Consider the following 25,427-nt stretch of genomic DNA (forward strand, 5'->3'; position numbering starts at 1 on the left):
AGATTTCCCACATCCCTTCCAACAATGATCATTATCCTTCCTGGTCATACTGGCCAATCTGAGAGGTGTGAAGTGGTACCTCAGAGAAGCTTTAATTTGCATTTCTCTAATAATTAATGATTTAGAGCATTTTTTCATATGGCTATGGATTGCTTTGATCTCCTCATCTGTAAATTGTCTTTGCAAATCCTTTGACCATTTGTCAATTGGGGAATGGCTTTTTGTTTTAAAAATATGACTCAGTTCTCTGTATATTTTAGAAATGAGTCCTTTGTCAGATTGAGTCCTTTGTAAAGATTGTTTCCCAATTTACTACTTTTCTTTTGATCTTGATTACATTGGTTTTGTCTGTGCAAAAGCTTTTTAATTTAATGTAATAGAAATCATCTAATTGGTTTTTGGTGATGTTCTCCAACTCTTCCTTAGTCATAAACTGTTCCCCTTTCCATAGATCTGACAGGTAGACTAGTCCTTGATCTTCTAATTTGCTTATAGTATTTTTTTATGTCTATGTCCTGTAACCATTTGGATATTATCTTGGTAAAGGGTGTGAGGTGTTGGTCTAATCTAAGTTTCTTCCATACAAAATTGATCAGATGGAAAGGGAGATTCAAAAACCCCCTGAAGAAAATAATTCCTTCAAATGTAGAAATGAGCTAAAAGAAACTGATGACTTTGTGAGAAATCAAGAAAAAATAAAACAAAACAAAAAGAATGAAAAACTAAAAGAAAATGTGAAATATCTCATTGGAAAAAATCACTTACCTGGAAAACAGATCCAGGAGATTATCTGAAAGTCATGATCCCCCTCCCAAAAAACCCCCAAAACAAATGTCTAGGATTCACTTTTCAAGGAATTCTCCAGAAAAATTGCCTTAAGAATCTAGAAGCAGAGAGTAAAATAGAAATTGAGGGAATCCACCAATCTCCTCCTGAAATAGATCCCATAATAAAAACTCCCAGGAATATTAGAGCCAAATTCCAGAACTCCCAGGTCAAAGAGAAAATATTACAAGCTTCCATATCATGTCTCTACTGTCAGGATTATACAGGATATAGCAGTTTCTAAAATAAGGGCTTGTAGGGCTTGGGATATGATATTCCAGAAGACAAAAGAGCTTGGATTACAAAAGAGAATCAACTACCCAGCAAAACTGAACATCTTTTTTCAGGAGAAAAGATGAACTTTCCATGAAACAAAGGACTTTCATACTTTCCTGATGAAATAACCAGAGCTGAACAGAAAGTTGCCCTAAAGTACAGGAATCAGGTGAAGCATAGAGAGAGGAGACAAGAATGACAAATGAGGGATTTATTGATTTTTGAACTGTGTATTCCTGCATGGGAAAATCATATTGATAACTCATATGATCTTTCTTATTATAGGGCAGTTAGAAGGAGCACATATAGACAAGGCACAGGAGGGATCTGAATTTGAAGGTATATTAAAAAGATGGAATTCATGGGGGAGAAAAAGAAAGAAGAGGTAGAATGGGGTAAGTTATTTCACATAAAAGAATCAAGAAAAAGCTTTTGCAATGAATGAGTGAGCCTTACTCTCATCAGAAGTGGCTCAGAGAGGAAATAACTCAATAGGGTTTAGAAATCTATCTTACCCTAGAGGAAAATAGGAAAGTAAAGGGATGGAAGAAAGGGGACAGGGTGGAGGGGAGGGGAAGTGTAGGTAATAGAAGAGAGGGAAGATCATAGGAGAAGGTAGTCAGTTACAACACACTTTTGAGGAGGGACAGGGTGAAAGGAGAGTGAGAATTGAATCAAAAGGAGTGGGGGGTAGATAAGATTGAGGAATACATAGCTAGCAAAGCACCTGTAAAAAATATTGAGGTAATTTCTCGGATGGACTTATAATAAAGAATGCTATCCATCCCAAAGACAGAGTTGATGGTATCTGAATTCAGACTGAAGTATAATTTAGTTTTTATTTTATTTTTCTTGATGTCTTTCTTTCTTTGGGGGGGGGTATGTTTACTTTTACTGCATGATTACTGTAGTAATGTTTTTCATAGCTTCACATTTTTTATTTACACCAAGTAATTTACTTTCTCAATGGGGGGAGTAGGGTGGGCATAAGGGAGAGAATTTGGAACTTAAGGTTTTAGAAGTTCATGTTGAAACTTGCTTTTGCATAGAACTGGGGGAAAATTCAAAAATTAAAATTAAAAAACAGATTCTAGATTGCTGTAGTGATGGAGGGAGTTTACTCCCTGGGAGTTCCCTAAACTATTGTAATCATAAGTACAAAAATAAAATAAAAATAAAACTGACAACAGCATAGAATCTGCACAGAAATAGTGAACTCAGTTTCAAGCTGTTGCCTATTTTCAAAGACAGCATTAGCATGTTTACTGATCAGTTGCTATGAGCAAACATTTATATATCAAAGTCTAAGAGATATCTTAACTAATCTAAATTTAAACTCATTTTAAAATGCTTCTGATTTTTAATTCAAAAATCACTCTCTGCAAATACAAGTTATTGAAATAGTTCTCATTTTAAATTCAACTTACATTAAATTTCCCAGTCACCTTACAATAATGTTATTTTTGAAGAACCTTGTAGTTCTTGTAGTGAAGTGTCTTTCAACCAACTAATTCTTTGTTTTTCAAAAGAACAGCCATATGCTTGATTAACTTCATTTTACTGTATCAACCTACTGATGTACTTTTTCTTATTAGGTGTCAAGAGACAGCTTGTTATCATGTACCTACGGAATTTTCTCTGCCTCTTACTTACACAGAATAGAAAGTTACTGGCAAAGTAATATACTCAAAAGTAGGAACAGAAATATTTCGTCCAGAGTCTCCTGTATAATGATTTTCACTGATAGCACCAATACAATTTAATTATAATAATTTTTTCTAATAAAGTTTATTTATTTCCACAAAAATATCTATTGAAAACCATATGTAATAGGAAGAGATAATAAAGGGAATATTTAATCAACAATATGTACATGACAAATATCTGCATGTGATTTCCATGTGTTGTACAAAATATACTAATATAACATAGGCATAATTTTAACCATTATCAAGAAAAAAACAGCCCAAGTTAGAATTAGAAAATTATAATTTAGAATTAGAAAAATATAAAATGCTCACATCACTTTTAAAACAAAATAATAAACATATTTTAGCTATAAGCAATATTAAACCATTTCTACTTTACCTTCCTATACATGTAATAAAATGGAATTGGATAAAGCAAAGAAACTGTTGACAGGTAGAGATAGATAAAAAGATAGAAGGAGAGAAGAAAAAGTATAAAGAGATAAATGAGTCTGTTAGTCTAAGGCTATTTACTGTTTCTACAATTTTCACAGCTGGGGGTGGGTGCAGGGGGGCTTGAACCATAGCCATCGTTATGCCCAGCTATCTAGAGAAGTCTTTTTTATTTTAGGTTTTGTTTTTGCAAGGCAAATGGGGTTAAGTGGCTTGCCCAAGGCCACACAGCTAGGTCATTATTAAGTGTCTGAGACCAGATTTGAACCCAGGTACTCCTGACTCCAGGGCCAGTGCTTTATCCACTGCGCCACCTAGCTGCCCCTAGAGAAGTCTTTAAGCTTAAATCTGTTTTTTAAACTACTTCTTTCCTCATGTCAATAGGGCTCTTGCACTCTTATGTGAAACATAGTATGAAAAAAAATATTAATTCCTATAAAACTTCTGGTCACTCATCTAGGTCCATGCAAATTATTCTCAAAACTCAACAGCCAAAACTGCAAAGGAGATGAATGAAACAAGAGAGGAGACCCTCATCATCATACCGCTGGTCATTAGTCTGGGACCCTCAAACCATTTCAGCAGAAAGACTCAGAAAGAGGTTATGAAGAACTATCAGAGGTCAGTCAATACCATGAATCCCATCAGGAGCAGCCCTGGACAGACCTCCAGCTTCCTTCCTAACAGATGACATCATACATGACCCAACCAATAAATCTATCAAATCCCTCAATCCTCACCAGTCACACATGATTTAACTCTAGTATCTCCCAATTGTATTTCCCCACATTTCTCTTTGCCCTATTTCTACCTTCCCTGATCCCACCACTCTACTATTAGAAATACTCTCTTCACCTTTAGGGTAAAACTTAAACATGTGCAATTGATAAGGAAGACAAAAGTATAAAATGAAATGAGAGAAATTTTAATAGAAGATTTAGAAAATATTCTCATCTCAGATAAAATTGAAATCAATTATATGAGTTCATATTCAATTCTGATATTTTAGTACACTAACTTACTATACTGTGTGTTTGCTTTAATTGGATTCCTAGGTTCTCCTCAGAATTTCAAGTCCAAATATTTAGGTTATATAAACAATGGTTAAGAACATTATCTACTCCTATAGTCTCAGAAAAATATATAAATAAATGCTTCTTCTTCAAAACCACAGAGATACCAAGTTCAGAATGCCATACAGGCATATATAGATTAATTGCATAAAGAACAGTTTCCTCCAAAAACTATGAGCAAATGAAAATAAAACTTTGCTTTAAAATCAATGATATCACAAATGATACCTCATTTTTGTTTTTATCTTAGAAACAAATAAGAAAAAACATGCATATACAAGGGGGAAATTTTGCAATGATAAATAATCAATAGTTAAATAAAACAGCTCTGTATTCATAAGACGTGTTACATATATATGTATGCACATACATATACACATATAAGCACATATATAAATAAATACAGGTCTCATGTATACATATGATGTATACAAAATGATATTCTATATTTAAGAAAATATGGGTATCCTTTTGCAGATGTTAGCTTCCTTATAGGAAATTGGAACTAAAGCCTCTAAGACATTTATGCAGAATAGTCCTCTTAGTCTGTACTGCCATCAAGTGCCTAAACCACTTTGTTCAAAAATCATCTGCAATTCTAAGTGGATCCATTTACAGCTTATAATAGCAACTTAGGATCTGTCTTAAAAGGAAGCATTCTCGCCATGAATCCCTAAAAATCACCAAAATCTTCCATAATAAATGTCATTAATAGATATACAGAGTTCTTACCAGTTCACTGGAAGCTCGTGCAGTCTAAAAATGTTGCTTAGCCTGTATTCAATTTTTGGTGGAGAAACAGTTTCTTTGTAGAAATATAAGTTTGGATTTGGTTGTATGTTGATTGGAAATTCTGAATCCTAGGAGAAACCAAATCCATGCACAATCTTTAAACAACTAAATCACAGAAAATAAAACTAAATAATTTACTAATGAATTCCTACATAAATTCTAACTTTAACTCTCCTAAGCCCCACCATAAGACTTCCAAAATAATTCATTTAACAATGATATTTCAATACTAAAAATAACTACAAACTATATTTTGATTTGGAGTAAAATTTCTATTCAAAAAGCAATAATTCTGAGGCATTTAGTCATAATGATGCAATATGGGACACAGGTGATAAGCTAGGATTTGAACAGTGAAAGAATTTCACAATGACTCAGGACTCAGGATGATAAGGGACAGAGAGGTTTTATTTCACAGATGTATTGCAATTACCTGCAGGCTTTTGTCCTAATGGATAAAGCAGCTAGTAGGGGAAAAGCTAGGATTCATAGAGGGGTACAGGGGATGGTCTACATGCAGGGAAAGGTGTAGAGATCTGTGCAGGTATATTCAGGGTAACAAAGATGCATTTTGGGAAACAAAGAGCTACCGGTTTGTTATCATGTGGGGCTCCTGCCTCTGTTTTCATCCTTGTGGGATCCTCCCAGAGGCAGCAGATAAACAGAGTACACTGATGGCTGTTATCAATTCAAGGTCTGGTATAAAGGAGGACTTTTCTCAGAGAGAATAGCAAGAAATATTCCAAAAAACCTTTTTTTCTCTCAGAATAACAAATGCTAGCATAGCTATAGAAAGCAGAGAATTTAATAATTTGCTTTCACCTAGCATTTCCACATCAGCAACAGGATTAGTTATCTTCCGCCATGTACTAACTGGTGGATCTTATTGCACTCTTCTGTTTTCCCTTAAAACAGATACAGGATCAGTGCCATCTCAAAAGTTGAGGCACCAAACCTGAGATCCAGAGGTGTCAAGCTGAGGCTCTGAATGTTCCCCCCGACCCCACTTGTGCTAAGGATAATTCCCCCGCCTTGTTAGACACCACTAGAGCTTGAGGTCTCAAAATCCAAATGTATATTTACTTAATGCTTTGAGATACAATTATTTGTTTTATTTCAAATTTCATGTCTTAAAGTGTAGCCCCCAAACTCCTCCCAGTTACAGAGGGGAAATCAAATTCAGACCAACCCTGTAATGTCCCCAAATACTGATGTGTTCTGTCTGTAGTACTATTTATCATTTGACTAAATTTAAGAATATTTTAAATTGATTACCTGTCACAACTTAGTTCTATTACCTGAACTGTTCTTTAGCAAGCAGCAGAAGAGACAGAACTGAAAAAGTGTCTAAAAGGGCAGCCAAAGGCTCAGGGGACAACAGTACAGGAGGACCGGAGTTCAAATCCAGCCTTAGACATGGGTACCAGCTAGGTGACCTTGGGAAGTACACTTTAAAAAAGTGGAGGAAGGTCACTCAGAAACAGCCTAATTCTGAAATCACCTCCCTAGATTCTGCTTGGTCAAACGGCTTCAGAAGCAGTGACCAATAAAATTACATTCAATAACAATTTAGGACATGTTTGCCTATGAAAAAGGACTATGTTGGGTACTATGTGTACATGATGAAAAGAATGGCCTTGCCCCTACACTGGTGGCACTGACAACATGCTAGAATGATATACCAGGCATCCAACCAAGTAAAATGCAGGAAGCTCAAATGGGCAAAGGGCCCAGTGGCCAAGTGCTCCCCAGGGTGAGGCAGGAAGAAAAGGCTTTCAGGGAACACTTCTGGGAGCAAGGAGGCTTTGCCTTGAGCCTCAAGAAATCTGAATGGAAGTGTCCCTGAAAAGGAAAGGGGATCTGAGGATTAGGAAGCAGTCTCGGGCAGGATCTGGGGAAAAGTCTCCCTTTCTGGAGTTTCTCAGGCTCTCAGCTTCCTCATTTGCAAATGGAACTAAACTACCCATTTATTCAAGTTGCACTATACATCAGATGCTATTCAAATGTTTGCAGGGCTTCTGCATAAGAAGAAAAAAAAACTGGAGGATTAAATGTGTCCTTGATCCCAGGGGGTAGAAGTCACTGCAGAAGTCAGAGCAGAGCAGATGTTGGCTCCAAGTCAAGAAAAACACTGTAAAAAGCAGAGCAGTCAAGAGAACGTGGGGACTTCGGCACATGACAGGTTCCCACTGCACTTGAGTTCCTTTGGTTGGGGGTCCTCTGGGGGGGTGAGGAGGTTCTGGACTGCATTTGCTGCCTTTGAGATCCTTTCTTAGCTTTTACTGAGGAACTCTAGTTCTAACATTCTAAGTATTTATGAGAGGTAGCTTGAACGTCTTCATGATAATTATATACTCTCAATCAATACACATTTATTCTCTTGCATTGTTGGTTTAATTCTAATGCATAATTCTTCCAGAAGGATGGCAATTCCTTGAGGTCAGAGATTTTTTTTTCTTTTTGTTATTTGTTACCCCAGAGCCTGACACAATGACATCATTTATATAGTAGATCCTTAATGTAAATTTGTTAAGGAGGAATAGTAGTAATAATAATAGTAATTATATTATAACCTGTTATTTTTAATACATGCAACAGTATTGTACAGTAGAAAGAACTTCTGGACTTGGGTTGATGTCATCTGAACTTAAGGGTTCTTCTGATACCAGAAAAGTGTTAGGCCCTCAAAGAGAGAGGTCAAAAGGGTTGCCTCCCTCCAGGAGCTCCCCATCTAATGGGGAGGAAGAGTGTTGAGGTGCAGGTTCTATCACTGGGTGGCAATCACGAAGGAGCCACCCATGACCTCACCCTGGAGGTGAGGGCCAGCGTTGGACGGAGCATCTCCACTGAACAACACTCCAACAGGTCATTTTGACATGGACTCAGATCATAGCCATCCCCCCAGCTGCTCTCCCTGGGCCTTCTTCTGCATGCCTGCCCACTGGGGTCCCCACCGCCTTTTTATCTTCCTTGTGAGAGTTGTCTAATTCCATGAAGAGAAGGGATTCTTTTTCTTTTTTTATATTTGTACCTCTAGCATTTAGCACATTGCCTGATACATAATGGGCTCTTAATATCTATTGACTGAAGAATCAACTGACAAATAATTATAATGATAGTTAACTGGTTTGAGTTACATTAAATAAAATGCTAAAATGACTTATGTAATCAACTCAATCAACTATGATACGACCTGAGAAGGATAACAAAATCAGAAATAATTCAAAAATATCCATCTAACCATGATGGAATCTTTTTTTCTGGGGCAAATTCTTTGTCATAACTCTTAATAAAGAGTAAAACTAACCAGTATAAATTTTATCCTTTTTTAAATCACTTACCCAATATATTGAAATGGCAAAAAGTTATGGGGTAGGAAGGTGAAAGACACAGAAAAACCAAGATATTTATTTCTAAACTAGATAATTAAGCACTGAATATTCAATAACAAATTTTTGTGCAAATAACTATTTCTCTCAAATATCAGTAATTAAAAAACAACCTTTTTTTTAGGATTTTGCAAGGCAATGGGGCTTAAGTGGCTTGCCCAAGGCCACACAGCTAGGTAATTATTAAGTGTCTGAGGTCAGATTTGAACTCAGGTACTCCTGACTCCAGGGCTGGTGCTCTATCCACTGTACCACCTAGCTTCCCCAAGAAGAAGCAATTTTGCCAACAGGATTAAATATTTTTTTGAAATGTAGAAAATAAAAACTGTAGAGGGGAACATGTATTATTTGGCCTTTATGTAATGTCCAAAATGCAATAAAGTCAATGTAATACACAACTATGGCAGACTCACATTTCTAAACTAGTATTATGTTTTCAAGATTTAGGTTTACAAGTATATGATCTCTTGCCTTGTTTCTCTTCCATTAAAAAAAGATATTCACACCAAAAAAATTTAGAATCATTCTTTGCATTTTGGGGACATAAGGTTTATTTCATTGGAACATGCATACTCTCCTTATTTTCACATTATTGTAAGCTCTATTTGTCTAAACTAAACACAACAAATTCCAGTGTATTTTTTTTTATCATCTCACTCTTAAACCAGTAATTATACAGAGACAAAACTAATCACTCAGGTCCTTTAGCTTTGTAATTAATTCTAATAGAACTGAGTTACATACTTGTTATTTTACAAAGTAGAATAATGATGCTAAAGCTGAGGAAAACAGAAATTACTTAAGAAAATATAATGTTCAACTCTTCTAGCATGTATTAAGGAATTGTATTAGAAATGTTACTGCTGAAGAACATGAAATTTGATAAAAGGCAATTTGTATGACACAGAGTCAATCGATTAACAAATGTTTTTATTAAGCACAGAATTTGGTGCCAAGAACATTGCTGCAAAAACAAAGTAGGAAATAGTCCTTCCTCACAAGGAGCTGTTATTCTATTGGGGAAGACAAGTACATTTAGTTATAGATGTAGCTATAGATATACAAAGATAGAAAGATTATAGATAGACAGACAAGACAGTGAATAAATATGAATTGGCTTAATAGCAACTGGGAGGAATCCCAACTGACTTTGAGGCAATGATCTGTCTTGAAGGAAGTAAGGGATTCTCTGAGGATGAGGAAAAGGGGAGGTGCTTTCAGGGTGTGAAGAACAAGAATGTTCAAGGACCCAAGAACAGGAGATGAAGAGTGCAGAAGAGGCTCAGACAGTTTGGTTGGACCACAGACTATGGCAAGTAGAGTAATATATTATAAAGTTGGAAGAATAAGTTGAAGGCAGATTGAGAAGGGTTTTAAAAAATCAAATAAAGAAGCTTGTATTTTACCCTAGAGTTTTCTGCATGGGAAATTCCAAGTGAATGAAGAATGTCTATCATCTATAGAAATTACGACATGCAGTAAGTCGGCCATCCTTGAGAGTTCATTCTTCTGTGTGTATGGACAGATAATGTAACTGGACCAAAAGGAGTAAGGAAGGACAGAACTGAATGTCATTCAGAAATAAGTGTCTCCCTAAATAGACTCAGATTCTTTCAAAGTATTTGTAGAGTTGTGAGCGGCAGGCATGGCATGACATTCTCTGTGAATTGCCCAAAGAGTTATAGGGAGGTCAGGAGGGCAGCAGGGCTATGAAATCACAGGACCTGGGTTCAAATTCTACTTCTGGTGCTTCCTGACTCTGGATAAATTTGGGCACAACTTCCCTGGACCTTAGTTTATCTGTAAAATGGGTTAACACATCACAGACAATGGATTATGAAAAAGTGGAATAGGGATGTCATCGAAGAAATGTAAATAAAAAAGACTGTCTTATAATAAAAGCAAGACACAAAGTGCAGCAATATCAAGAAAAAGCACTATCAAAAGCAATGTCAAGAAAAAGCAATAAAGGTCCCAGCATTTTGGGTGGATTCTCTGTAATAAACTTATGGGAGGACATGGACGAGAGTCACACAAACACATCTGGGTTCTAATCTGTATTCCCAAAGAGAAAATGATCATCAATGAGATCAAAGATTCATAGAAGTAGTTTTTAAAATAAATTAAAATTTATGTCAATTAATTTGGGAATTTTCAGAACTGCCTCTTGTTTGTTCAAATTAAACTGATGAAGTTTAAATAAATTTGGTAAAAAATAGTAATCTTACAAGTTTGAGTTTTAAGATCAGCGAAAAAGAAAACTAAGTTCAAATGATTTATTAAAATTCATGTAATTATAATTTTAAAAACATTTTACATATAACTGTATAATACTGAAATAGATGAAATACATATGTGAGAATACACACACATGTGTGTATGTGTGTTTATGTGTATGTTTATATATGGGCAATTAGCTGGTGCAGTAGTTCCTGGCTTAGAATCAGGAAGAATCATTTTCCTGAGTTCAAATCTGGCCACACACACACACACACACACACACACACACACACACACATACATGTAAACTTACTAGCTGTGTGTGACCCTGGATAAGTTACTTAAAGTTGTTTACCTCAGTTTTCTCTTCTGTAAAATGAGCTGCAGAAGGAAATGGAAAACCACTCTGGTATCTTTGCCAATAAAACACCAAAATAGGATCATGGATAGTCAAAAATATCTATTCACATGACCTGGGAGGAGCATGGTGACCCTAGGGTATCAATTCAAAATTGATAGGATTATGGTAAACCAGTGACAGTTGAGAAAACAATTTAAGAATCACCTTCACAATGAACAGGAAAAAAGTCATGTGCACCAAGAGGAATTCTTATTACTAAATTTCACATCCAAAAACTAATAAAGATGGAACAACCTAGATTCAAAATAAATACTCTTAGCTTTTTTCCTTCTTTTGAAATATATTGCAATTAATTTTCTTTCCACTCTTTGGTTCCCTGTCAAACTTGTATTTTAAAAAGTTAAGATATTAAACTAAAATATTTATTACTAACATCAATTAACCAAGCTAAATGGAATTTATTAAAAATAGATTTCCATTTAAAAATGTCAAGAGAGTACTTAACTTTAAACTGTAAATTTTAAAGACTCACAAATGCTATTAACATCTTTATCAGATGTTACTCCTAAAGAGCCAAATGGCCATGTATTTGTAACATTTCTGAATATTGCTTAATGCTGTTGAAAAAAGTACACTGTTTGTTTTCATCTACTAATTACCACAGGATCTCAGTAAATAATAAAATAATAATAAATAATAAAACCTAGGACAATTATATTAAATTTCAGGACATAATCATACATGTGGTAAAGGTGGGTGGGAATGGTTAATAACAGAAATTTAAAGGATCCCTGAAATCATTCTCATTCATATCTCCTGCCCTGGTCTGGGTTCTGGAACTTTTTCAAGAAGCACAATGTCTAGTCCTTCCCCAAAGCTTGACCTCCTGAACGGCTAAGCAATGCCTCCAAGCATGCCCAGTCAGTCTCCCTGGTCCTCACACAGAGTATGCCCATGACCCTAGATTGTATTATCACATAACATACTGAAATTGGAAGAAACCTTGGGATAAACCAGTCCTACTCTATAGCTGATGAGAGTGAGGTTAGAGGAGTTTGATGACTTGTCTAGGGTCATACTGCTAGATGGTTTCTAGGTCATTTGACCCCAAATGCAGCACTCCCCCCTACCTCGATTGCTTTCCAGCAGCTGAGGGCACCATTGAGAACAACTGCAAGTTGATCCTCAAGTTGAGTCCTCAAGGAGTTCCCTAACAAGAAATTCTGCCACTGACCATCTTGCTGTCTCTGTGGTCAGGTCAGAAAACTGGAGAAAACTTGGAAACACATGGCTGTGTGTCCGGAGAATAGACACTTCATGTATATTTGCCATCCATACATCAAGTTAGCCCTGAGAGGGGCCAGAGGCCACCGATGACTGAGGCCAAGGGCGTGAACACCATCTTTCTCCTCAGCCAGCCACGGTCTTTCTCCTGGTCCTCTTTATGACTATTGAGCCCCGTCTCCAGGAAAACATCATCCTCTGTGCTAAATGAACTGCATGGATCAAAACAAGACCTTGTTTCATCCCAACTGGCCACTCGACACAAACAATGCCACACTGAGTTATTCCTTATACAATTTTAAGTCTCATCCAGAGCCTCATAACCATCGGATTACCACTAGTCAACTGTGAAACACAAAGTTGTAATTGAAGCTATGTATGCCGGCTCTCCAGGAAATGACTATGAGTGAAAATAAAATTTTAAATTACCCTTCAGATACTTTTAAAGGTTATCATGGTAATGATTTTATTTGTCCTCTATTGTTAATGAAAAATCTTTGAAGATTTTTTTAACCATATGCAAAATGCATTAGAAGTACTTGCTAGTTCATAACATCTTTCCTTGCAAGTTCGATCCACCCAATAACCATAGTGGTAAATTAGTTCACTGACTTGTTACTGGGATAAAACAATTGAAGCAAATGAAACCAGAAAAAGTTAAATTTCTTGTGAAGCATAAATATGTAAATTACATGGGATTTCTCAACCCCTATGAACCCCATTATCTCTTTTCTCCTAGACACATCCTGCAACACAGGATCTGCAAGCTGTCAAATAAAACATATTTTTTTAAAAAATAAAGGACTAGTTAAGCTCTGGCCCATATTTATGCATAACTTAAATTAGCAAGTAACCTCCTTAAGTCTTGCTTAAGTGAAAGCTGCCATCGGTGGATCAGTCAGGTGAAATTCTAAGAGATGAGAGGGCCTATTAAAAGGCCTTAAGAAATGCATTCAGGGGGCAGCTAAGTGGCACAGTGGATAGAGCACTGGCCCTGGAATCAGTAATGCCTGAGTTCAAATCCAGCCTCAGACACTTAATAATTACCTAGCTGTGTGGTCTTGGGCAAGCCACTTAACCCCATTTGCCTTGCAAAAAAAAAAAGAGGAAGAAATGCAGGCAGAATTTCTCAGTATTATTTGAATCAGAAAATATTTTTTGTCTCCATCATCACTGCTGCATGTATGAAAATCAAAGAGGAAGCAAAATTAGCCATAGGTGGCTTTGTCTTCCTTAAGTGATTTATGAACATTCTACTTAAAGCCTTATCCAGCATCTGTTCTTCCCGAGGATGGATGTTGTCATCAAACTCTCTTAGTTGAACAAGTCTCAAACAGCCTTTATTTTGGAAGTAACCAAGAGAAAGAGCATTGGTCTGGGTGCTCTAGAGAGCTGGGTTCAAATCTCATATCTAATTCTATAAAACTGTGTGACTTTTGTCAAGTAATTTAAACTCTGGGCTTGAGATTTATTTCCTTATGTAAAATGAGAGTAGTGAGTCTTTCTAACTCTGGTCCTATACTTTTATTCACAATCCTTCTTCAGTAGTATAGGTATGAAAGGCCTCAAAACTCATTAACTAGGTCACATTAAAAGTAAAAGAGGTACTAACATAGCACTTGGGCATCTGGAATATGCCACTGTACATTCTGCTTTTAAAGTAAAACATTAAAAGCTTTAATATGCTTTCAGTGACACTGTATCCAACAGGTCTAGGAATAGTAACCTAGATCATCTCATTTTCAGGAATCTGATGTGTGGGGATTTTCAAGGTTTCTGATACAATACAAATTATAATCTCTCCATCTCTCTCTCTCTCTCTCTCTCTCTCGCCCCTTGCCTATTTTTTGTGTTCTCTCTGACTTTCTCTATATATGTGTTAATATGTGTATATGTATATATGTATAAGTTATACAAATATAATTATAATTTTAGTAGATTTGTATTTTTAAACTGAGCTACACATTTTTCCTAAAGTTCACATCAAGGTAATTCTTCATTAAGTATCCGCCTCTTTCATCAATTGACTATATTTATTCAGTCATTCCAACATCCTCTTACTCATTTGTTCTATAAGTTCCAATGAATTATTTTCTGCAAGAAGTAGAATCAATTTCTTCCTCCATCACAGATATTAATTTTGCAAAGAAATAGGGTATCTCTTCTTCAAGGATTAGTGAAAAGAAATGAAGAATAGTAAAAGTTATAAAGATTTATTTCAGTGAATAAGAGAAAAATAAGAAACAGATGAGGAACTTGACTGGAAACACTCAATTTTTCTCATAAAATGTTATTTTCTGTGGGAGAAAGGAGTTGGATTGGGATTTGAGCAGATATAGATGACCTACAATAACTACTGTGGGAAATAAGTATGAAAGTATATATGATAAATAAGCACCCCAGATGATGGGTTTTTATTTTTTGCAAATAGTATTCTATTTTTTCCAATTACATATAAAGATATTTTTCAACATTCCTCTTTTTTAAAGATTTTGAATTCCAAATTTTTCTCCCTTCCTCCCTCCTCTTCCTGCTCTAGCTCTCATTGAAAGACCAACAATAGGTCCACATTAGGTTTGTGCCCTGATTGGCTCAGAGTGACCATAAAAAAGCACTTGCTTCAGTTTTGACCAGAAACCCTGAAGGTCTTCCCCTTCCAGACTGATGTGTTGTTTTGTTTTGTTTTGTTTTTTGACTTGGTAAAAGAAACTATTCTGTTTCATTTCTTAACATTGAATGGGTGTTGCCTCAATCCACCTGAAACCTATTTAAGACCTTAGCTTATAAAGGCTATCCAAGGCCATCACTAGTCATCTTGATCCATATCTGGCCACTGGACATGAATGGCTCTGGAGGACAAAATGAGACTGGTGACTTAGCACAGCCCCCCCATCATTTAAGAGTCATGGGACTTGCAGGTTGGTCTCTTTAGAGAATGAAGGGCAAGCAACTAAACGACTAATTGGAAACTCATATGTAGTTATCAAGCATTTTTCCTTCAGTAGTACTCAGTGGTCAAATAAAAGAGAAAGCTAATGACAATGACCCGAGTCATTGGTGATCTACAAGGTGGACATTGCAAAATGTCAAAAGGGAGAAGCACTAAAATATTTGCTTAAAGGAGGGAAAGAATTCCCTGGAGTCACTGGGCTGCAAGAAGTGGAAATTAATTAATTAGAAGATGCAAGTGTTATAGAAAATATGTGACAGCAATTAGGAGCAATAATTAGCAAAGTCTGGCCAGAAACTGAGAGCACCAAATTACAAGTTCTAGAACTGATGACATACAGGTCATGGCAGTGATGCTATGTAGTTGATGTGGGAAAAGAAGTCAGCATTAAGGAAGGCAAAGATGGGAGGTTAGAAGGATTCTCAGATATGGTCAGAAATCTCAGAATAAAATAATGGAATGAAGAAATGAAAAAAAAATCTAAAAATTAATCAGATGCCTAATTCAGAGAAGGAGCACAGAAATGGCAAGTCTGGTTTCAGCAATACAGTTAATAAAGACTATCATAGGCTTGTCCATGTGAAGAGATGCATACTGGATAATAGAAAAATTAGATCAATTAAGAAGCAGTTGAACAATCAGATCCAAGGAATAGCAATTAATAACTGATTAATGGAGTTGTGTCATCCCTGATGAGGTCCCTAGAAAAGTATGAGAGAGAGTACATCCTTGTTACCATTCAGTTCAACACTTGGGCAAAGACATGAATAGCATGCTTATAAAACTTGTACACAACACAAAGCAAGATGCAACAGCTAATGCAGGGGATGATAGAATGTGGGTCTAAAAAGATTTCAGGAGGAAGGAACTATGTGCCAAATCTGTGAATAAAAAAATATAATTATAAATATAATATAAATATAATATAATATATAAAATATAAGTGGAAAGTGCTACATTTTGTTATGTTAGCACAGAGAGAATAATATGGTAACTGAGCCATAGGGTTTTCCTATGGCAGCTACAGTCAAGAGTCCTAAAGAATGTACTACCCTTTCTCTAAAACAAGAACTATCTTCAATCCGTACATAAAATAGGGACAATTTGTTGTGCCCCCCTTGTTACTTGGATATTATTGCTAATAATAATAGATAATAAAGTTAGGTTCTTGATGCAGGGATAGGGGAAGCATATAAGACTACAAAATTGTAATTGCAAGTAGATAGGCATCATTTACTTTGTGTGAGTAGATTTTGTTTCTCCTGTACTCTGAAAAATTTTCTTGGGGAGTATTATGTGGCAATTGGTACTGCTTTTATGAAAAAGATTTTGCACGTGAAAAACACCAAAAAGACTAGAATCTGTGATAAATCTGTGTGCCAAGATCAGTGAAGACCTTAGTTGTAACTTTTGACTCATTTCCATTTCCTTACAAATATGCTGAAATCCTGGAATTTAAAAATTAATGGTATAAATAGAGGATTGAGAAAAGACAGATGATCCTTGTTAAAAAATATCAAAATGTTTAAATGAAAATTAAGAGTCAACAGTTATCATGTGGAAGCCAGAAAAGCTAATGTAACTTTTTCCCCCAGATCTGTGATTTCATTGATATAGGAATTCCTGGGGAGAATATTCCTTCTACCAAACAGATCAGTATTTACTTGTCAAGTTATAGACTTGCCTGTGACATTGAGAAGTTAAGTGACTTTCCCAGGATCACACAGATTCTTGACTCTAAGGGCTGGTTCTTTATCTCTGTACTGAGAAATTGTGAATATTAAGTGAACCCACCACACTGACTCCATCTTGTGACTCAATTCTGAATCTAGTTCAGTTCTGTTTCTATTCACTTAGGGGTCTAGTCCAATTTCTAATTTGTGAGAAAATTTTATTCAATTATGGGTTTAGTGATATTTCACTCTTTGAATCTAGTCCTGTATGGCTAGAAAGCTGGACCATCTCCACCTCTCTATTGACTGGAAAAATTCAGGATGACTTAGGTCATGCTAACCAGAAACCCAGGCAGATCCGAAGACTGATGCTCAAGAAAGCCATGTCTTAAGTGAAAATTACCCTTATAATGGTTAATGTTATTTTTCCATGTCCCTTTGATTGAATATAGACACTGGGGGTGGGGTGGAATAGGAAAACTTTTTATTATTTCAGGGAATGGCACTTGTTTTGCTTACCTGTCCCAACTTGAAAATCCCCAATCTTTCCTCCAATTAGAAAACAGATGACCTAATTTTGTATCCTGGTTTGTATTCTGTTGGCAACTTTTAATTTGAAAATATCTGTCTCCCCCTGTACTCAGGGTCTAGTGTCAAAGCTGAGGAATCCTAGTCCCAATCTGTTAAGCAAATGACATGCTTTGCTTAATAAACTGATATCCTCAGAAGCTTGAACCTTTGTTTCCTCAATCATTTTGCATTTTATTGGCTGTAATCAAAGGTGTCCAACAAATAGAAATGGATTCCTGTGGGCTGTATATTGACTTACAAAAGCACAAGTTCATATCATCCATGTTGCCTTGCGCTTTTATTTATTTTGCTAAACATTTCCCAATTACATATAAATCTAACTCTGAACCCTCAAATTTGACACCTCAGCCCCCAAATCTTCTTATATTATGATTTTAGGCCACATTGATGAAAATATAGAAGTCAAATGTCACAGACCTATGTACTCCCAGGTCAGACTATGTTTGAAGCATTCTGTCCACATCCTACTTACCGTGATTTATGGAGGACAGTGACAAATATGGATATATCCAAGAGTGCAGTGATTGGCGTAGTATAAAGGGACGCAAAACCTTGTAATATGAAAATTGTTTAAATAAATATTTAGCTTGGGAACTTAAATTTGCATAGAAAACAATAGAAGGCTTAGGGTAGGGGGCCTTGAATGCTATCATCAGGTAACGAAAAGACTATCATATAGAGGATAACTAAGACCAGTACTACTCTTCCTCGAAGGGTGGAACAAGCAACAATGGATGAAAGTTGTAAAGAAGAAAATTTGAGACTGAGGGAAGTAAAGACTTATAAACAGTTAGAGCTTGGCAAACATATGATGAGCTGTCTTTGGAGGGGGGCTGGTTTCAGCAGAGGCCATTTCAGTTATGATGTAGAGCATGGTTTATTTGATCCCAGAGGAAAGAACTAAATGTAAAAAGCAGAAATTGTTTTAAATTTTTTAAAAAGGGTAAATTTAGTTTTTATATCATAGAAGTCTTATACTATCCAGAAGTCTTATACTATCCAATGCTCCTCTGCCTTTTTTTCAATTGCACCTCATTATTTTCTCTACAAAGGATGACAGCTTTTTCTCATCTGCATCCTCTCAATCTCCTCAAATTTACCTCAAAAGGCTCTTTACTATACTGCTTCTGCGCGCTACCAAATGGTCAGCGTGTATACTTTGCCTTAAAAGTCCATGAGGGGTCACTTACTCAGTTTTACCAATAAATTAGGCAGTTCAGTATCTAGCTATTCACAGTAAAAACAAGATATTCGAATGAGAATTTTGAAGGCCAAAATGGAGAAGGGTTCCATGAGGTATGTGCAATGGCCTCTGTTGCCCTCAGCCAATCCAAAGGGAGTCAGGTTCAGATCCACTAATCCAGAGTAGTGGGTCACACAAGGTTTCTGGAGCCTTAACTCAACCATCGTGGAGAAGTTGGTGGATGCCCCAGGGGAGGACACTTTTCTTTGAAGAGCAGGCTCATCCGGAATGGGTTCACTCCCACCCCAGAGAGAAAGGCCTTGGGTGAGATGGCATTGGGTGAGAATGAGCTCTGGGGATATACCAACAGCAGAGCAGTGTGAGCTTGTGAATGGTGAGCTGACATCATTCTAAAGTTACTGCAAACTGGATCATACTGATGAGGAGGTCACAATTCAAAGAAGGCAGGTTGGAGAGGAAAGACCATCCTGATGCTTAACCTATTGAGACAGGTTAGGATGCACCTGACTGTGGCATTCGGTCACCAGATAGCTAGCCCAGGCTGGTACCTGCCCAGCCTTGACGTTGTGCTGAGGGTCTCACTGAGATGGGAGCCACTAAAACTGTTTAAGAACAAAAGACTCCCACAGCAGCCAGACCCTCTCCAGAAGTCCTCTTTCATAGATCAAGCCCCAGAATGGAAAGATTATGGTAAAGGCAAGCAAGAAGGACACCTTGCCCAGCTGACCCCTCACTGTAATAGGCCTAATTGCACAGGTCAGCCCTCCAGTTGTTTGATTGGTTGTAAGGTCGGGGGGAGCGTGGGTCTTCATTGAACCTGAAGGACTGGCAGTAGTAAGATCCCAGAGCCACCCAGAACAGGAGGGCTGGGGAACTCAGTCATCTCCTTTTGGCCATTTTCACTATTTCCATTTGTGACCATTCAAGGTCCAAATCCAAGCACTTTACTGGTATGGTACTTTCTGTTCTGGTAGCAGAGCACCAGCCCTTAAAGTAGTATATTTGTCAGAATGACAGATGGGAAACCCATCACACTGGTTTAGAAGGTAGACTGTCTTCACACCCAACTGCTGCCTCAAGTTTGTCTTCACAATGAAGGCTAGTAAATGCTCTACCACCTGGACCAAGTAGCTCGATCTGAGCTGCTGCACATCCTCCAGTTGCTGCCTCACCGATCTCCCCTTGCCCCCACCATGACAATACCTCTATAAACCTAGAAGCACCACAGTCAGATGTTCTCTAAAATGTAGCTTCTGCTTCTCTCAGATCTCCTCAGGATTGCCTACATGAAGTTCTTGGAACTTTGGGAAGACTCAGAACTGTGCCAACTGATGTTTGTCATCCCAGTCCCTAGTGGTGTCAGGGTGGGGACTAGCTATAGATGCAGGACCCTCAATCAACCTAAACCCTTCTTTTGAGCTTCCCTGAATGATACCTATCCCCATGCCCTTCCTTCAGGTTCAACTCTAGGAGCTCCAAACCAGTCACTATTTCTTGCAATGTAGATTTTGAATTCAAACCTATTTTTTAAAAGTATCTTGTTATAAAATATAGACATATGCAGTCACTTTTTGTTTACTCTTCTACTTCTTGGATGAGGGCAGCGAGGTGGTACAGTGGCTAGAGCAGTAGTCTTGGAGTCAGGAGGATGGCAGTTCAAATCCATCTTTAGACATTTGACTCTTACTAGTTGTGTGAACTTGGACAAGTCACTTAACCCTGATTACCTTGCATCCAGGGCCATCTCCAGTCATCCCAAGTCATCTCTGACCACTGCACCAGAGGGCCCTGAAGGAGAAAGCCCCCCTCACTCAAATCCAATTCAAGTGTTTGTCACAGCATCACCTCCCTGATGTTGTGGTCTTCAAGAACAAAGGACAAAACAACTTCTTGGATGGGACTGTTTCCATTATCCACATATTCACAAGCAGAGAAGGGACAAAAGAAGAATTACAATATGTCATTCAAGTTTGCCGAGGAAATGATATGGCTAAATATTTTGATCCAATGATGTTGAATTTAATGGCTAACATGAATTCTTGTGGTCAGGGGAAGTAGGAACTGGTGTATTTCATTTATCTAATACTCTTTTAGTCAACAAGCATGGCGTTTTTTCTGGGTATTTTTGAAATATATTTCAAGAAAATATTGACAGCAAACTATTTTGTGGCTACCAGAGAAGTGCATGAACTGTCTATCACTATCATCTCATTTTCTGATCACACTTGATCTTTTACATTTCTTTTCATCAAAGAACGTATAACACACATACACACAAACACAAAAACACAAAGAACCCACAACACAAAAAACCCACCTAATATTTCTAAAAGAAACACAATGGTTAAAAAATCTTAAGTCAATGCGATGATAATGACATTATTATTTGATTCATTTCAATTGTACTAGCATTTTCATTTAAGTAAAAATCTCAATTTTAGAGATTTAGAGGGCCTGAAATCTTATAGGATAATCGAAAACATGAACTGGAATTATCACAGGATATGTTTAATCTTTTATTATAATGTAATACTATAATTTGGAAATATTAAAGATATTTTAATACATTTGAATTACTATCAGCAAAAATTGAACCACATTAAGGAATTAAGAAAGAAAACTCAAAGATGTTTATCATTAGCCTGATCACTAAGGAGGGTGCATAGGTAGCTTCAACTATAATCTATAACAGGATAAAGTTTTAAATATGACAATTTATATTTGAAATATCAAAAACATAAGAAATAATTTTAACCAAAATTCATCACCCGAAAATTTAAAAATCTATTTTAACTTACATCAATTAGACAGTGTTTATTGAATGTTTACCATAACTGCTACTAAGAAGTAATAATAAGTATTTTTATATATTCTACATATAATGTATACCACAGTGGGAAGAACAAACATAAGAAATAACTAACATAAGTTAATTCATAAAAAATGCTAAATGATTTATCAAATCATGATTACAGGTTGTCTGAAAAAGAAATGTGTTAACAAGTCTACCAATGATCATTTCATCATTATAATTTTGTCTTCATTTTTTTTACTTATAGAAAAGTATTTTCCTTGTTTTTGTGTTCTAATATCTTTTCAAAGATGGAGAAGTTGTTGTAATTATTGGTTACTGGTAATTTATGATTATTGGTAACATTATGGATTAAAAATAAGGAGTATGGATATAAATTCTACTATTTAAAAGCATTTCAAAAAGCATACCTCAATACACTTTTTGGCTATAATATATTAAACCTCATCTGATTGTTTTGTGATCCCAGAAACAGACTGAGTTGTTCGGATAAATGGAATCCACTGAATCATCCCTATAATTATTCGCTAAATACTTATGAATAAAATGCTTATATTGCATATGGACTGGTAGAGTTCATTATATTCAGATTTCCTTCTTCCCATGTGTTTATCATCCTTACAAGCACTTATTGAAGTGTTTTCCCATATAAAGGAAATGACACAAGGAAATGTTCTTTTATTCATTCAAAAGAAAAAACAAATGTCTAGAGGGATCTAGGGGTACTACTTTCTTTCCAACAAGAAGTGTGGTATAAACAATTCTCTACATCACTATTACTTTTAATTAGATAATCTGCTCTGATTTCTTTTTGGAGAGGCAACAATAGTATTTATAATGCTACCATGTGCTGATAACATTTCATTTCACCCTTCTGGGAGATAATTACTAGGATTATCACTATTTTGCTTTTGTCCTTCATTCTTGAATAATACCATGACATCAGGGAGGTGATGCCATGACAAGCACGTGAATCTATGAGTGACTTGAGTGAGGAGTGCTGGACTAAATCCCCAGGCTCACTTTCTCCTCCAGAGTCATCTGGGTCTAGTGGCCAGATATGTTTCAGGATGACTGGCGATGGCCCTGAATGTGAGGTCATGAGTTAGAAAGTAGCAAGTGTCTGAGGCCAGATTTGAATTCCTGTCCTCCTGAAGCCAAGGTCAGTGCTCTATCCACTGCACTACCTTGCCTTTTACAGATGAGGAAACTGAGGGACAAGGAGACAGTGGAAGGGATATTTGGATAAGTTCTGCTGTTATCATTAGTCATTTTTCTTCAATTTGACCAGCCGGCCCATTGCAGTGCTCTCTGAAAGATTGCTAGGATTAGTTGATGAAGTGTGAATAATGAGGACAGACAAACTCTTTCTTTATTGCAGCAAGTAACTTCATTCAGAAATACTCCATTTCTAATGGGCTCTATACAACATATATTTAAAAGTTCCTGTTTCTATTAACAAGAAGAACAAATTATCCAAGGGGAAATTAATCTAAGGGAATAAAAATAACACTGAAATTTACCCCTTATAATATTTCTTTTATTTATGTAATTCTTTACACAATGAATTATTCTAATTTATTAAATGGAATGTATTAAACCCAATTTAACTTATTAATAATAACAATAGCTGGCATTTATATAGCACTTTCAACTGACAAAATAGGCAGGTAGGAGATATGGTGCATAAGAGTGCCAGACTTGGAGTCAGGAAGACTCACGAAATCTGGCCTTGGACACTTACTGAGTGACCCTGGGTAAGTTTGCCTCAGTTTCCTCATCTATAAAGTGAGCTATAGAAGGAAACAGCCACCTCCTCCAGGGGATCACCCAGGAAAACCCAAACAGGTCACAGAGAATCAGACATGACTGAAAAAGGAACCAAAAATGACAACAAAATCAAGTTTACAAAGTACTTTCTCAACTGGATCTCATTTGATGATTCCAATGACCCTCAGTAATTTTTACTGATTTCTGAGTCTTTCTACAATGACACCATCCATTCTTCTGAGGGCATCACAATACTTTCATTTCACTTTTTAGTTTCTCAGTCTCTTCTTTTAGACAGAACAAACACCATTTCTCTTGTTGTCTCTAAAAGGTCTTCTTTCCATGCAGTGTTACTTCTCCTCCAGTCATCCTAAATTATTACAGATTGACTCATGAAGCAAAAGGTCCTCAAGGTCCACTTGGGAGGACTCAGAGGTTGGCTCTCTCCAGTGTGTGAGTGGAGACCCGGGAGCAGTCGACAGATACGGGGACTTTCTGTGTGTGTGTGTGTGTGTGTGTGCGTGTGTGTCTGTGTCTGCGCATGTGGTGCTGGGTTCTGTGGAAAGGAAGCACAGTTATGAATATGAATAGCCTCAGCCATTTGTGGGGTTGTTGAGTTGAGTGCTTCTGGAACAAAATCTTCCGTTGTTCCCTTCCAAAGCTCCATGGTTTGGAATGATCTGTAAATTTTCCTCAATTTCAGCAAGAAGAACATTTCCATTTCTGGCAGGAGCTCCTTTAGCAACTTACTTTAGCTTCTCCTTATCTCCCAGCAAAGAAGATGTAACCAGGGAACATCAGCAAGCACTAATGGGAGGGAGGCCTAAGTCTCCTGCTGGCCAGGTGATGCTGGGCCAATCCCTAACTTCTGTCTGCCTCAGTTTCCTCAACTGTAAAATGGAGGCCGTAGTCCTTCTCAGGGACTACACACAGTAGTACTTAATAATTCTGTTAGTTACTTCTCCCTACTGCTGCTTGTTGGTTTTTACTTCTCTACCCACTTCCGTTTCCAAACTCTAAAGTGAGCTGTGCCCAGACTTTATTGGCAGCAATAATGGGAACAGAACCCCAGAACCCCAATAATACCTCCATGCTTCCTTACCTACAGCCAGTAAGGGAAATGAAGCAAGGGTAGAGGAAGGGTAGAGAAACAAGTTCTCACACATACTTTTGCCTGTTTCCCAAAGTTAGTGGTAGTAAAACAAATTAGATAATTTTCAAAAAACTGAAGATTTGCTTTGGAAATATTTATCTGGGAAACTGCATTTAATTCTACAGTGGGGAGGGAGAAAATCCTTCGAAACAAGGAGTGGCAGCTACAGAGAAGCAGGTGAGATGATCCTTGGAGTTCATCTGAGAAAGAAGAGAAAGGGAATGAGAGGTGAAGGAGTCGTCCAGCTGGAAGACCTGTCCCCTGGAGACACTTATTGCCTCACCAAGTGGCATCTGCCTCTAAATCTCCTCCCATCGTCACTCAAACCAGAGAAGTCCAATTTGGGCTCACAGCAAGGCAAGTTCCTTGCTCCAACTGCTTGTCAGGTGGGTGAGGATAAAGATAGAGGAAGCCCCTCTTCCTCCTAAAGAAGTTCCACAGATGACAGAAGAGAAGAGCCATGTAGTCCTTTCATCTTAGAGTTGAGGTTATTGAACCTCATAGAGGCTGGGACACTAACTAGCTAGCTTAAGGGCAGTGTCTATGCAGTTAGAGGTCCAGGCTACTGCTCTGTCCGCCTCATCCCACTAGTCTTAAGTCTCTCCTGTTGGAGCCTCACATTGTCACAGAAACATTTGTATACACAGTGATTACTATGAGGAACACAGAGGGACTGTGGGGCAGATCTGAGATCTAGAAACTCATTCCAAAATTAGGATCAAAGAAGCAGCAGTTTTGTGAGGGACTGCTAAGAGACTGGATCAATCTGCCCAAATTTTGTGAAATTCAAGGCTCATTGTGGGAAGAGATAATATAGAACACAGCAGCTCAGCTGCAGTAATCTAGTGACCCAACCTACTCAATTTCCCTCTCTATTTAACCTGAGGGATATAGGATGGTTAGTCTCTAGCAA

The 25,427-nt window shown here is 37.0% G+C and overlaps 1 protein-coding gene across 1 annotated transcript in view; it reads right to left on the reverse strand.

The window, feature by feature from the left end:
- SPAG16 (sperm associated antigen 16) overlaps positions 1-25,427 on the reverse strand; it is a 1,328,678-nt gene that overhangs the window by 1,137,770 nt on the left and 165,481 nt on the right. The window contains exon 10 of the mRNA XM_074191443.1: positions 5,048-5,175. Coding sequence (XP_074047544.1) covers positions 5,048-5,175 — 128 coding nt within the window. The remainder of the gene's footprint in view (positions 1-5,047; positions 5,176-25,427) is intronic.

This window comes from Macrotis lagotis, chromosome 6, assembly GCF_037893015.1.
Source record: "Macrotis lagotis isolate mMagLag1 chromosome 6, bilby.v1.9.chrom.fasta, whole genome shotgun sequence".
NCBI lineage: Eukaryota > Metazoa > Chordata > Mammalia > Peramelemorphia > Peramelidae > Macrotis > Macrotis lagotis.